The sequence below is a fragment of the Dermacentor albipictus genome, chromosome 1 (assembly GCF_038994185.2).
Source record: "Dermacentor albipictus isolate Rhodes 1998 colony chromosome 1, USDA_Dalb.pri_finalv2, whole genome shotgun sequence".
NCBI lineage: Eukaryota > Metazoa > Arthropoda > Arachnida > Ixodida > Ixodidae > Dermacentor > Dermacentor albipictus.
In genome coordinates, this window is record NC_091821.1 from 447,628,742 (window position 1) to 447,643,857 (window position 15,116).

The window sequence follows — 15,116 nt, forward strand, 5'->3', positions numbered from 1 at the left end:
AAAAATTATCGTTTCCTTATATTTAGGTGCACGTTAAAGAGCACCAGTGAGTCAAAATTAATCCGGAGTCCGCCAACACGGCGTGCCTCATAATCTGATTGTAGTTTTGGCACGTACAGCCCCGTAATTCAATTAAAGTTTAGCACTCCTGCCACGATGCGTTGCGCCCTGGGAGGCAATGACAGTGACAACCTTCTCGCAGGTTATGACGCACAACGCCTCAAGCAAACACATCTCGCCGTGTGTTCTGTGTACTATGTCGACAAATGAAAGTAGCGCACGCAAACAATGTTTAACATCAACATCACCACTCTAGCATTGCGCTAAACGCTGATGAAATTAAACATTCGCCGTAAACATCACCTCCAATTATCGTCATTCAACGCAAACAGCACAGAAGGGTTCGCTTACATCGATTCCCACAGTGCGTGGAATGCGCATATATTTTTTTTATAAACGGTGTAGAAGGTAACATTATGAGTAGGTGCAACCCAGCATCATACAAGAACTTCAGGAAGATCCCGTAGTGAATGCAGACCTCAGTGATCGATCGCAGTCCTGCTGTGCGTTCTACGCTCTGCACGCAATGCGCATTATCTCTCTCTTTCTGTCGCCCTTTCTCTTACCCCCATGTAGGGTAACAAAGCGGACGCTCGTCTCGTTTACCTCCCTGAATTTCTTCTGTTTGCTTTCTCTCTCTCTTGAACCCAACTGTTGAAGTCGGCAGCAGGTCACGGCACACTCGATACATTAATGCTGCGAACGTTTAGGGGTGCCAGATATGTCTTGTGCGGTAACATGTCCACAGCAGGCGACGCACATCCGGGTCTTGTGCATGGATCGTACAGCTACAGCAAGTGGCGTCGACATTGCTGGAGCCCTGCCACTTGATGGCGACAGCAAGAATATCAAGCTCGGCCGAAACAACGCAAAGTTGCTTGCCATACCCTCACTGTGCAGGTAACCCTTCTGGGCCATGAAGCCGGAGCTGCGTCCGTGGGCTACCACCTGCTGTCCAACCGGAGTACCGTGTACTTTCAGCGGGCGGTGATGATGGCCGGTTCACCGTACGCTCCTTACCCCGACAACAGCGGCAGCGCCGCCGAGCGCAACGTGCGCGCGCTGGCCAGGGAGCTGCGCTGTCCGGATGCATCGGCCGGAAGGGCCGCCGTCGACTGCCTCAGGTCGCGCTCCGTCAGGGCCACGCTCGAAGCAGCCGACGGCGCCGGCATCGAGTTCGGGCCCAGTTTCCTCTCGCCTCAAACAGGCACGCATATTTTGACGATTGCACTCCCACTTACGTGTCCGATTGGATGCAGCGGATAATCCGACTGCGAATCCAGCGTCCACCCGGACAACCATTTATGTTCCACAGATGTCCACAGAACATGGTGTTTTAGACATTGCACACATCCTATAGAGATCTAGATTTGTCCAGACATTATAAATACATACCATGGATGCTCCAAGTCCCATCCAAATCACGTTGCTGTAACGTCGTAAGGATATCGCCGCTGAAGATATGTGCCTTCTAATAGATGCTCACTTTACGCATGCAGATGTCTACAGAACATCTAGCGGATATTTTGTAGTTCACGTTAGCGAGCTGTAAATATGTACTTGCGGGTACCACAGTAGATGTGCTATTAAGGACAATTTCAACATTATGTTCGCAGCAGGTGCCGTGTGACTGAACACCCACAAAGCAACGCCAGATACATTGCGTGCACACGTTACTGCACACGCCCGCAACTAGGAAGTGCAGCGTATACGCATTCTCCTGAACCTCCCGCCTGGTACACTGAGTATATTAAATTAACGAAAGTATTAAAAGTAAATTGCATCAGAATATAGGCAGAGTATAGATGTACATGAGATGCAAACATGATAGTTTCGAACTATACTTTCAACAAATGAGAAAACATAATTATGTCGCAGGGAAGCTGAAGAAAGGGCTGTGGGTGAGGGTGGGAGTAACTATTCATGGGTAATCCGAAAAAAAGTCATTTCGTCATGTTGTTACAAAAACCATACATTAGACGCCATGTTATCAGCAGCACAATGTCATAGCCACGGGCTACCACGTTTCGGCAAAAAAATATTCCGAAAATGTTCGACTGTCTAACCTGAGACTCTGGTTCCGCTTTTGCTTCTGCGAAATTCAAGTACCGCATTCAATGTGAAGGGCATTCTGTGCGCAGTAAAGCTCCTAGAATTTAGAACCTAGCATTTTCAAAGATCTCGTCGCATGAAAATTGACCTACTTAACTTTAGTTACATCCTCCAACCAATACGGCAACTTAAATAAACCTTCAAGAAAGCTTCAAATGTAGCCAATTGATATGACGTAGCAAGCACATCTCTACGACGTCAGTGTGCAATGTCCATGAACAGTCTAATGCCAGAGTAAAATGAACGTCACTAACACATCGGGTACATGATATTTTCGAAATATGTGTTACTCCTTTAGACGTTATGACGAGACACGGACGAATGGATCATGCCTGGGTGCTGATAGGATATGGGTGGTTCACTGGGTACATGTCTTTCAAAAGTTTAGAGACACTCCGTAAGCTCGTTATATCAACATTCAGCTTGTCTGGTGCCCCGAACCTCTGTAGAGGAAGTATCTGCTGCACTTCTCAAAGTCTCAAATGTCAAGCCAACAACTGAGACCCCATATATACGGCGGCCATACAAGTTCGGTCTCGCGCGCCGTGGCTACGAAACTTATTACACACTCTTTAGCCGCTGCCAAAAGCGCAGTCCGCCCATATTGTGACTATGTGCGACTCAATGTCGCGTTGTTGTTGCTTGTCGCATAGCCACGTTCCAACGTTGAATCAGCATTCAGGAGGCACGCATGCGGCAGCCAGAACTGCAGCGCGCCTAGCTGATGTGAGGAATGGAGACAATTTTGGCATTAGGGAGATCACAACACAACAGGCACAACAAATTATATTTCATTTCCTCTCCTTAAAGATTTTATAGCTTGAAGAGCGTTTTCAGATTCGCTGTTCACGGTCCCAGTGAAATAATCTGCCCATAAGACATCCGAATCATTTCCCAATGTCCATGCATCCTTTAGTGTACAAATAGGACGTACTCTGGACGTCCACTTTCGGATATTCCATTACGGATGTCCCAAGGTTATCGCATGTGGATCTGTTTCGGATATCCTACCATGGATCTCCCAAGGTTATCCGACATGGGCTTTTCTTGTCATACGTGTGAATGTTTGCTCTCCAATCGAGGCTTTGTCTTTGAGTTTCCTCGACAGAATTATGTTTTATTGCATGTTCGAATTACGATCCGAAATCATCCTGTCCGCAGCTGGTGTGTATGTCGTGCTTTAGGAATTTCCTTACCCAATTTGCTTTGAAAAATTAAATTAGTTCAATAAGGCACTTAAGCTTGGCGGAAGGCCTAGAAGAATGAGTATGCTGCACTTCTGCACAGGTGCACGCGCGCAACGTGTGCACGTCACCATGTATCTGTCCCGATGCGTGGGCGCTCTGCCCGTTCCATCTATCACGCAGCGTGTGCTGCGACCGTAATCGACATTTTGGCAAACGATGTGCAAATGGCCCTGGCAAATCTCCGTAAAATGTACGCAGCATGTCCCCGTAATGTCCCTCGCGGACATGCAGGGGATGTCCGCAGGACAGGGAAAGTACCACAAACGGTGGTGTGAAGGATGTCCGCATGACGTATCTGACGCATCCCTATAGATTAGATATCCATGTCCTGGCAGTGGATGTCTATAGGATATCCATAGGACATCACATATATTTATCACTGGGGTGTTTAGCAACAGCCAGTATATGAAAACAATTTAGGCCTAGCGCTCGGCTGGGACATTGACACATATTTTACACCTTTACATCGAATAAGCGTCATAAGAAAAAAGTTTACGCCAGTCTTGTACTCAATAGCAAAAACGAGCACAAAAAAAATTTGAAAACTTCGTCCTAAATACAGATTTCTAAAGGAAAATTCAGTACTGTTCCTGGACTAGAGGGACGCTGCTTCTGCAGTCCTTTCCTCATTCCACCGTGATCCATGGTTGTTATTCACTCGCTCCTCGTCATCTCCATTCCGCTGCAGTCATGCACGAGCACCAACTGGTAGAAAATGCCGTGGTGCCAGAGAAGCCCCCCAACATGCGCGCGCGCTTCAGGCCCCTGGATTTTATTGCGGGCTACACCAGCAACGAGGGCGCTCCCTATGTGGTCGAGATGTTACGACGTTCGCGACTGCACTTCAGCGACGAGACCAGCGGGCGAGATGTGCTAGGCCCACTCGTTGACTGGCTCCGGAGGCACGGAGTGCCGGAACCGCACAAGGTGCTCGACTTCTACCGTCTGCACGCTCAGAAGTTCGCGGCCGCTAGGGGCGTCAGCGTGCTCGCGTCCCTGGGCGAGCTGCTAGGTGACATGCACGTCTACTGCCCGGTTAACTTCATGGTCGAAGAGGCAGCGGCGCTTGGCAGCCGAGTGTTCACGTACGAGTTCACGCACCTTCCTTACTACCGCTGGTGGACCCGCTGGAAGGGAGTTCCCCAGCTGTTGGACCTGATCTACGCGTCCGGCCTGGTGCGCGCCATCCAGGACGAGTATGGGCTCGACCACAGGGAGCTGCGCTTCTCGCAGTACATGGCCAACATGTTCGCGGGATTCGTCTGGAACGGGTCAGTGTGCCTTAAGAGGGGAAACAGCATAGGGTGTCCACATTACACTGCAGTTGCACCAAACGGCCGGGGCGCCAGGGTGCACTCAAACCAACATTTATCTATAGGATGCGTTTTCTATAATGACGACGAGGCATAGCCAAAGAAAACTTTACAGCACACGTGAACGTGTTTATGTGTACGTCGGTATGTATAAATGCCGGGGAGGGGTACGTGTGGTCTAAAAACAACTTTAATATATTAACTATACGCGGGAAAATTTATTCCGAGGCCAGTTGCGAGTCATCAGAAGCAGTTCAGCTAGAAAAAAATAGACGCACTTGCAGCGCCCAGTGTACGACTCGTTCTTAAAAGCGCTTACTTATAGTGTTACATTTAAACACTTAAATGTTTCACAGTTATGGAGATTTTACTGAATAAGAAGAACTTGACCTGAAAAGGCGGTGCTTTGGTAGTTCATAAAGCCCACCACTCGGTCCCGCCACGCCGACGGCATGCTCCGACCCTGTTCGAGTGTCGCCTCCAGCCTGGTCATCCAGCACACACAACGGTTTAAGGTTGCCTGCTTCCAATGCACTAAAAAAAAAAAAGAATGTGCAGGGATGGTCTGCTCTGGCCTGGACCTTTTGTTATTGAGGTAGCAATTATATGGACACTCCAGGCGCATTTCCGTCGTCGTCGTCGCCGTGATTTTCCGCATAAAGCCCAGGCGCGATAACACCGTAGACACGCGCCGTAAGCTGTAAGTGCGAGTGAAACAGCGCGACGGTGAGTCGAGAATGGTGGCTTGATCTTAGGCGGGGAGGAAACGTGGTGTCAATACCGCCGCGCGCAAGGGGGCGGGAGTGGGAGGGGTCTGCGTATGGCATGCCTGAGCGAGGCCGCGCGGATTTTGTCTTGAAAGCGATCTGCGACGAGTATAGCGTCTAGGTGCGCCGAAGGCCCAAATCTTCGCGTGCGCCGTAGTCTCGACACTTGGTTCGCATTGGCGCGAGAGGCAGCACGAAAGTGGATTCGCTCGCTGCTGCTGCCTCTTCCTTAGGCCAGTGTTCTGACACAGCAAGTGTACACGCTTATCGAGTGAGATATGTTTTATGTTTCCCTGTGCGCGCATGACACCGTGCTTGTTAATTTAGTTGGTAAGCGAATGTTTACAAATTTATACGGCCGATAAAACAACTATCCTTATTTTGTATAGCTGTCTGATAATTTGTTATTGCAATCTATGGTTTGCCTTTTGGGCGAAACTGCAACTTATTTTCAAAGAAAGCACGAAAGCAACATCTCACCAGATCCCTGACAAATGCTCGTGGCTATTGGTCTATGTTAAGCCATTGTTTCTTTTGCAATAAAGGTCTTAAGCCTACAAACAGCATGAATGAAAGCGCAGCCTTTGATTGTTGTCTGTTTTGCAGTGCTATAATGTTAAATGATATGCACTGGTAAATTAGTTTTAAAATTGTGTGCAACATATTTCAGTGAGCCACCACCGGCGACCAACTGGACCCGCTGGGAGACCTTCCACCGAGGTCCACTAGTCTTTGCGGGCAGCGAGAACAGCAGCTATACAAAAGCAGCTTCAATGCCTCACGAGACAAACTGTGCCTTCTGGAGGACATTCCTCCACCCTCAAGTCACAAGTGCAGCTACGACTATGAGGATATAGTATATGCAGTGATCTATATATATTAATATACATCACATTGTGCGCAGTTTAAAAGGCTGACCCACATATGACTTTTAAGTGTGGATGTAGTGGTCAAAGAAAGGCTAGCTTACAGCACACTATGGATTGACTGTTCTTGGGAAGACTTGCAACTAAGATGCTTGATATACATCGCAGTGCACAGTTACGTCAGCAGCAAGGGCTTTCAGCCACTCATCCTTAATAAAACAGTATATAGTCTTCGATATATTTACAGAAATTTAACATCAAACAGCCACACAGTGCTTGAATGGCTGTGTTACAGAAGAAAAGCAGTGTTTCAACTTCTATGGAAGTGCGTTTTGAGTGAGAGGGCAAGGAGCTGGGGCTCAGTTGACCTATACACTTTTTTTAATGCGTTAAAATTCTTGCGGTACTTCATGCACTTTCTGGGGGCCTATACTATATATATATGTTTTTGTATCTGACTGTTCTCCTGCCTACCTGGGTCACTGGGTAGTCCGTGGTCAAATAGGTATCAAACTGGGCTGCTGCGCTGAGGGAACAGAGCACGAAACCAACCACTGGACCAACTTTGGGCCCCGATTATGTGGAGCATGTGGCCTCCGAAATGCATGGCGCGCTGGTGCCTGGGAAAGCCGAGAATTGTTCCCTCGCGTGCCTCAGATTCAGTGGCACAAACTCAGTGTCCCAAGTTGTTGCGAGCTTCATTGAAGAGCGGTGCATACCCAGTGCATTTGTGGCGCAGCCTGCTGATGCGTTGTGTTACTGTCATTGAGGAACCAGTGACACATTCCCAGTGACACATCCTTAGTTGCCCAAGTTAGCGTCAAATACATTCATCTAAGAGTGGAACACACCTACTGGCACATTGCCCAGTGACCCAAGTTAGCATCAAGCAGGTTCACTGAAGACCAGCACAAACCAAGTGGCATGTGCCCGTTGCTCCAGTCAGTGTCAAAGAGTTTCTTCGAAGAGCGGTGCCTACCCAGTCCTGCATCCACAGTGGGCTCGTGTAGGCGTGAGAGGTTCGTTAAGAGCAGCACGCATGTACACATCAAAATGTACGTACACTCAGTGGCCCAAGCTTGTCCGATGGATGGTTTCCTACCGTTACCTCATCACAGCAGCCCAATGCGCTAACCATTCGACCACGGACCAACCAATGACCCAGATAGGCAGGAAAACGGTTAGACACTAACATAGATACATGCATAGATAGCCCCAGAAAGTGCGTGAAGTACCCAAAGAATGCTAATGCCATTAAAGGGTCCCTAAAATTTCCCCGACGTCAAACGAAATCGAACCCTAGTCATGAGGCTGCCTCAAGGACAGCAACATGACATATTAGAAGGCTGCACCACAAATGCACTGGATATATGTGCTCTTCGATGAACATCTCACACATTGGGTTACTATGTGGCACTGAGGAAGCGGCAAACGAAGGGGCAATTCCAAGCATTCTCAGACATTGGCACACGACGCTTCTCGTCTTGGAGGCCACACGCGGACTTCTTGGCAGCGCCACTACATGGTGCAGCATGTCCAGAAAGAAATGCCCGATTGCTGTATGACACTTTCTCAGTGTTTGCACACACCAGCGCACCATGTATTTCAGAGGCAACATGCAGGCTTCACAGTGACGGTGCTAGATGCTGCCGAGTGCTCTTAAGGAAGCGTGAAAAAGGAATCCTGCTGCAGTACATACCTTATACATAACTAGTTTTGACGATGGCCGTACACTGTCACTATATTGATTCACTGCTAAATGGATTACTGTTGAGTCATCGTGAGATGGGTTCTGCCTAAATTTTATTGTGAAACCAAGGCTCACTTAATTTGTACATAAGAGAAGGTCAGTCCTCAGGGCTGAGTGGGAGAGGGGGGGCGGCAGTGCCCCTCTCCTCCCATCAGTATAAGTGATATGAAGTTGTGTTGTGTGTGTAAAGGCGAGAGGCTTTTCGGAAGAAAAAGCAGGCTTCGTCGTCTGGGATGGACAGGCCTTGAGACAGAGACACAATGCATCTGCTTGTTTTCAGGTTTTCATTTTTTTTGCCTCGTGCCCTGCATCGCATTCTGCGTGGCACGCGCGCTCCCCCAAACCTTACTCATTGGCATCTATGCGCCGCACGGCGTAGCAGACGACGCTACCGCAATACTTAAAACAGGCATTTCCACAGTGCGGCCCAGTTAATGTGAGTGCTGCAAAGCACATGTCAACTTCTCACACTGCTATATGGGCCCATTACCACAAAAGGATCCTGTCGTGTATGCTTCTTCCAAACAAAGGACGCGGGTCAGTTCCCCAAAGAGGGCCTTAAACACCCTCCCTCCTTAACTAGTGTTGAAGCTAGCAAAGCATAAAGGGAAAGGAAATTAGCTCCCCCTTGCAATAAAATCTGCGGGGGCGCTCACACATGAAATCGGATGACCATGCAGAGGTGCCATACTTCATGAACCTCCGCTACTGTTTAATATATTCAAGGCACAAGGCTCAAGCTGCCATTCTTTATTGACACTCATTCTTTCAAACGAAGCATGGTCAAATAAGGCAAACTTAGCCATGCACTAAACTCAAAAGGAAGACAAGTGCAAGTGCTATTGCAAAGCAAATTACTGCAGATATCAAAGTACCAAACTGTGGAGCACACTGTTGGCCACAACAAAATTTGTAAACAAATAACAATCAGAACAGAAAGGAGGAACAACTGGTTTCAAAAGTAAACTGTACCTTGAAAATAACAATAGGAACTTCACTGAAAGGTTTACATGAATATAGGTTGGCCACAAATGTCTCAGTTACCCAACGAATGCCTTACTCTACAAGGATGCCATCTCTGCAGTCATTCAGCATGCTGTAGCATGTACACACAAATACGCTTGAGCTTTTCACAGTAAAGATTACAACAGACAAAATCCAGTCAATGTGAGCGTGAGCTTATGCACTCTGGCAACAAAGCTACCAAAGCAACAGGATAACAGCAATCTTCCAGATTGTATATTTCAGCTACAGCATGTACTCAGGCCTATAGCACATTTTCGATGACATGAATAAGGTAAAAAAGTACACATGGTGCCACAGAAACTTTGGAAACACGGGTTGCCGCACCCTGGCAGCTATATGGACTGCTTCAGCTTATACAGTTTACCGATGATATGGAATGTAACTATTACACAACCCAAAGTGCACTTCTACGACACTTTAAGCTTTGTTTCAATGCTCATTGGTGCTGTTTAAATCAGTGTTTTCATGAAAGAGCATGCTAGCAAGAATTGTGGTCACAGAACCAAAAGAAAAGGAGCCTAACAGCACAGCTGAGCTTGGGATTCATTTGGTCTTTCCAAAACAAAGCACAATTTCCGCACAATAGCCACATTACATAGTGCCCAGATAGCTTTTGCTCACAGAGCCGTGGACTGCATGATTATAGCTTGAAGGCAAACGCAAACAACAAAGTTGCACATGCAGTCTCCTGCACTCCTAACGACATCAGAAAGTGCTGATGCAGCAAAGCTGTAAACACCTGACACATTGTGGCTAATAAACAAAACACTATTCCTGCTGCCACAACCTTAGCAGGCATGAATGCATACTCCACATCCACGTCTGTTAGCTCAGTCTCCTAAAACCCTGTATAATGCTAGGCCATACACAGGAAGGCCATGAAGTTCCAAGCAAAGCTCTACCAAAGTCATTGTATCCCCACTTGCATTTAAAATGTCTGTGGTACAGAACAAAGGACAAGCAATTGGGGCTAAAGCACAGGAACGGGAGGCTGGAGACTATAAGGGACGCCTCGAGGCCAACAGCATGAATGACAGCATTCATGCAACTAATGGCAAGAACTTATATTGACTTGGTCTTTCCCAAGTCGGCAACATCTTATCAGCCACTTCAACAACTCTGTCTGCAAATATTCAAATAGCATGTAGCAAGTGGCAAGAAACCAAACAAAAACACAAACAAATGAGGTTGCTAAAAGTAGCAAAATAGGTCTGTAAGCAAGAATTGTCACCCTAAGGTGTGCTAGAGGCAAATATTATGTTTATCTAAGTAGGTAAGACTAGCTTTCAAAAATTCCCAAAGCATCATGCCTTGGACAGAGTGCCTGTGAGAAAATGACATAATTGGCAAGACAGGATTGATGCTACCATTGTGAAGATACAGAACCAACTCCAATGTGTAATTAAGGTGTCCCATTTATAATTGGCAAACTGCAGCCACGCGTTGATAATAAAATAGTCATTAGGTCGCAGTCCTACAGGGAAGAAAGTGCAGATTGGTCGATATTGTTGAATTTCCTTACAGAACTCACTGGTGCTACCTCTCCACACTGCTTCATCAGTGCTTTTTATTGAAATGCAACGTCCTCTGACTTAAAACAGGGAGCAATGCATGAAATCCACAATCACCAGCATTTGAATTGTGCAATAATTGTGAAGCCTTTTCAGGGTAATTGCAATTCCGCAACTGAGTCATCCATAAAGTCTAATCTAACAATCTAGACTAATTCAATGTTTGCCTTCAGCATTGCTTTAATGAAAGTCCTGTGTAATATCACTGTACACACAAGGAAAAGTTTTAGCACAATGCAATGACATTCTCACACCACATACCACATCACAAACAAGACTTCATTCCAAAGCACTATAACAAGAGCTAATTTACCATGCTACTTGTCATCATCGATCATGTTTACTTAAGCTGGCATACCTTTCTTTTGATCTGAGATGTACGTTAGCAAAACATTCAAGCAACGAAGGAACCCTTTTGCTTTTCTTGCTAGCGTTCATGATTCTCACAACCTTAAGGAACGTTTTGAATGAGTGGCATCGAATTGTCATGCACAATCGTATTGTGTACGGCTACAGTGAGCACTCATTAGTTATTAAACAGACTGGGTGTGTGAGCTGCTACAGTAAAAGCTCTGTGTTCTCGAAGAAGAAAAAAGAAATGTCAAAAGAGAATTGACCACAGAGGAATGTTTCATGTGTCTCGTACATATGCAAAAAGTGATTGCAAGCACACTTACTCCTCCTCTGTACAGCGGCATAGACATGAAACACAGCGCTGAAATGCTGCTAAACTAATGTGTTCAGGATCAATCGTCTCTGTTCTTTCACAACAAGTTTGATACTCATACACGCCACAGTTCACAATTTATAAACACACCTCTGCCTACCCGCAGGAAGTTCATGCATCGATGATTGAAGAAAAGAAAAATGCTGACATCACGATTAAGAAGTCCTCGCATACTCAAATTCTCAATTTGAGCTACCGCCTGTGTGGCTCGGCCCAGCATTCAAGAAAATGTTTTCAATTGTGAAGCAAGTTATCACTGGGCTTCAAGAGAGGCCTTGGAATACAACACAAATCTAACAACTTTACCTCATCGTCGTGCTTCACAAAATGTGCTAGCAAACTGTACTGTGGTTACCAAATGGCACAACTTATATGAAACAGTGCCAACTTATGTAAGCTACGCAGAGTTTTTTTCTACATAGCGTAGTTTTTTTTTTAAAGTTTGTTTCTTCACCAGTTATCTGTCACTATATGTGAATAATTGCAGAGCAGGTCAGCAACAAGAGCACAGCCAGCAGAGGCCCTAGAAAAAGTAACAGATATTTTTATGGTGTGCCCATCATGGAAGCAATGACCAAACATATGTCTAAAGGAACTCTGTAATATTAAAAGAAAAGAAAAAAAGAAAGCCTACAATAGTTCTGAGCTGATGCTTAGTTACATTGCAGATTCACCATGCACCTTGTCTCTTGTACCTCGTAAACAGATAAACCATCTCTATCTTAGACTCTATTTCCACGTCACGTGCCATACATACATTCAAGTGTCGTTGCCTTGTAGCACATATCATGGTGCTTGTCTTAACAACAATCTCTAGCAGCATTACACAAGGCAGACAATCAGTCAAATCCTGCCTCATGCTGTATGTATCAAACCTTCAACTTTGTGTAAGGCTGGTCATCACAGGACATCGCAGAAGCATAAGTTCTGTAGCATACACATGCAAAGCTCCAAGCAGACATGTTCTGAATGTGGAAGCATTCCGAGTCACCTTTAGACAAGTGCATGCAAGCCACGTATGAAGCCAAAACAGGAAGCGCTGAAGACCTGCCGCAAAAATTGGCAGACACCTTTTCATCAAGTCAACGAGGATAGCTTGTTGGTACGGCATATCTTATTTCATTGTAGCGCAAGCTGAACTAGGACAACAGACAGGCACATCTGACACACACAGATGCATAAATGGCAGGCTACGAGAACACACTAACAAAGTAAGTGACTTGGCCGCTGACGGCTTTCTTGCCATCTACTGCCAGAGATGCAAATGCAAACCTAGATTTAAAGAAACAGTCATCACGAGTAGAAGCAGGTGTGAGATGACACGCTTGATAATAGAAGCTAGACACATATCAACATTCGGCTACGCATGCGTCGGTAAACCTTCAATTTCACTGTCCTCAAAAGAGCTCAATTATCTTTGTTCACGCTGAACCTGTATATGTCTCTGAATATGTAAGTAAAAAAACTGCTTACGTGTGGTTCCCAGTTTATTTATTGTTCACTTTTACCGAAATCTTTAATGTGCTGTATGACGTTTCGAAGGTGTATATATAGCGACGAGAACAGGAGATAAATCTGTTGTTAATAGTTAGTGTCAGATGTGCCTTTCTGTTGTCCTTGTTCAGATTGCGCTACAACGAAATAAGATTTTAATCAAGAAATAATCAATACAGCTCTCTATCTGAACCAACCAAAGAAAATACAATACACTAAAGAATAAAAGATCCTCACAAGGGCACAAGAAATAACTACACGTGAGCAGCTTTATTGAAATCAAACTTGTCGATCATCAGTTTACAGTTGTTACAGTTCCTTTGAAAGCTACCTTCAAGATATGCTTTTTGACAAGCCTTCAGAGCAGCTTACAATTTAAAAGTAGATTAAAATAACCAACTTTTTACTTATGAGTTGTAGGTGACCAAAGTGTTGAGCACGCTGTCATAAATCAATGTTTACACTGCAAATTTGGCATGCTGTTGGATCTTCTTGCCCATTCATCCACTCCACCAACTGATTTGAGCAGAGCACCGGAAATGATAGTCGGCAAAGTCCTGAATGTTAAGGTGTGCTACTTAATCTTCACATCCAAGGATGTTTTGAGGATTGTGCCGAATATATTGACACTGGAATCCCTCACTTGGCTACATTAAAATGCAAAGCAACAAGAAACTACGAATAATGCTCGAAACACTGTGCACAATGTCAAGAGACTGAACGTAGAAAGCATTAGGTCATCTGTTTATGTTTATGCGGCCTTACAAAATGCACGTTGCATATTACTAGTACTTCAGTCGGAGCATCATTCTCAAAATATACCAAGCCCAAAAGCGTGAGTGTTGCGTAACGCACCTAAAAGAAACGCCCTTGATTGTATGTTACGAGTAGTACACCAAAAAGCAATCTATCACAGCATACAGAAACAGCCTATTGCACACTAGAATCTTTGTTTCTAAATAAAAAAGAAAATGACTTAGAAACAGGAAGCATCACAATACATCAACAAGTCGCCATTACCATTGTCTTGAGACAAAAAAACTCAGCAGAGATAACAGCTGCTCATGTCTATGCAACGCCCACCAACCAACCCGTGCGTGCTTCATGGTCAACACAAGCAGGCACCGCAGCTACTCATTGCAAGCAGATAAGGCAGCATTATGTCTAACAATTGCCACACTGAGTTAACAGGCATTCATAATAATTGTTATAATGAACCAGTGGCAAAAAAGTGTATAGCTTCATCAAAGCTCGCCAAAAGAAAAGCACTCCCACAACCTGTATACAGTTCAGTGCACACAGGGTGCCCCGAGTTGAGAAACAGTGGCAGTGGAATGACGAAGGAGCAACAAAACGCATGCATGGCGAGTGAGCAAGCCTCCTCGACTCGTCCAACAACACATAAGGTGGTGCATGCAAGTGCCACACGAGCAAGGGGGAATGCTGTCTACTTGTAGAACTTGATCTCGCTATCAACGACATCCTTGAAGAGCTCCTGCAGCTCCTGCGTACTCCCGGGATTGTCCAGGTAGCTGTCCACCTCGCGGATGCACTTGGCCTCCAGCTCGGTCATGAGCGCATGCAGTTCTTTGCCCGACGCACTGCCTGTCTGCATCGCCTGCAGGGCCTGCTCGTGGTGCCGATACAGGGTGTGACGACGGTCGACGGTGAACTCGAAGCGTGGCTTGGTCTGTGCACATAGCAGAAAGAGAAGCAGAAAGAACTTGGGGAAAGTGGTGCAAGACATGCAACTTGGTTTTGGGACCTTCAGCCATTGTAACTGAAAGGCTCTACTGGTAGCCCTATGCTTGAAGAGCACTTGCTGTGCTGTTTACTACAAGAGAATCTCAATAGACAGTTTTTCTGTTAGCTCGTCCTGTCTGTGTGTCTGTTTCCTTGTAATTTTTGAAATCTAGCTATTTAGGACTTCGTCCGCATGCAGTGTCTCAAGCAATGGTAATGGCACCAAAAATTAATACAAGCTCGCATTTTCTATTCTAGGCAAAGGCAGTTTGCTCGTTAGCGTTGGATAGAACACATGCCTTACAGTCCACTGCCTTTAAGGGTCCTAGCGCAGAAGTTTTCAAAGAGCCAGGAAAGAACAAGATCCTGTCACTTCTTGGTTTCCTTTCTGTTAAAATATATATAAAGCAACAAAGCTAAAGCAGAACGCAACAATCATC

General features: G+C 45.7%; 2 protein-coding genes across 7 annotated transcripts in view; one reads left to right on the forward strand and one right to left on the reverse strand.

Annotated features, from left to right (window-relative positions):
- Positions 1-6,601, forward strand: part of LOC135915367 (acetylcholinesterase-like) — a 56,295-nt gene extending 49,694 nt beyond the window's left edge. For all 5 annotated transcript variants that reach the window (XM_065448401.2, XM_065448402.1, XM_065448399.2 and 2 more), the window contains exons 4-6: positions 961-1,267; positions 4,108-4,690; positions 6,170-6,601. In XM_065448401.2, the coding sequence (XP_065304473.1) occupies positions 961-1,267; positions 4,108-4,690; positions 6,170-6,356 (1,077 nt within the window). In that variant the 3' untranslated portion in view covers positions 6,357-6,601. The remainder of the gene's footprint in view (positions 1-960; positions 1,268-4,107; positions 4,691-6,169) is intronic.
- Positions 6,602-8,850: 2,249 nt separating this feature from the next.
- LOC135915316 (secernin-2) overlaps positions 8,851-15,116 on the reverse strand; it is a 122,602-nt gene continuing 116,336 nt past the window's right edge. For both annotated transcript variants that reach the window (XM_065448352.1, XM_065448353.1), the window contains exon 8: positions 8,851-14,623. In XM_065448352.1, the coding sequence (XP_065304424.1) occupies positions 14,381-14,623 (243 nt within the window). In that variant the 3' untranslated portion in view covers positions 8,851-14,380. The remainder of the gene's footprint in view (positions 14,624-15,116) is intronic.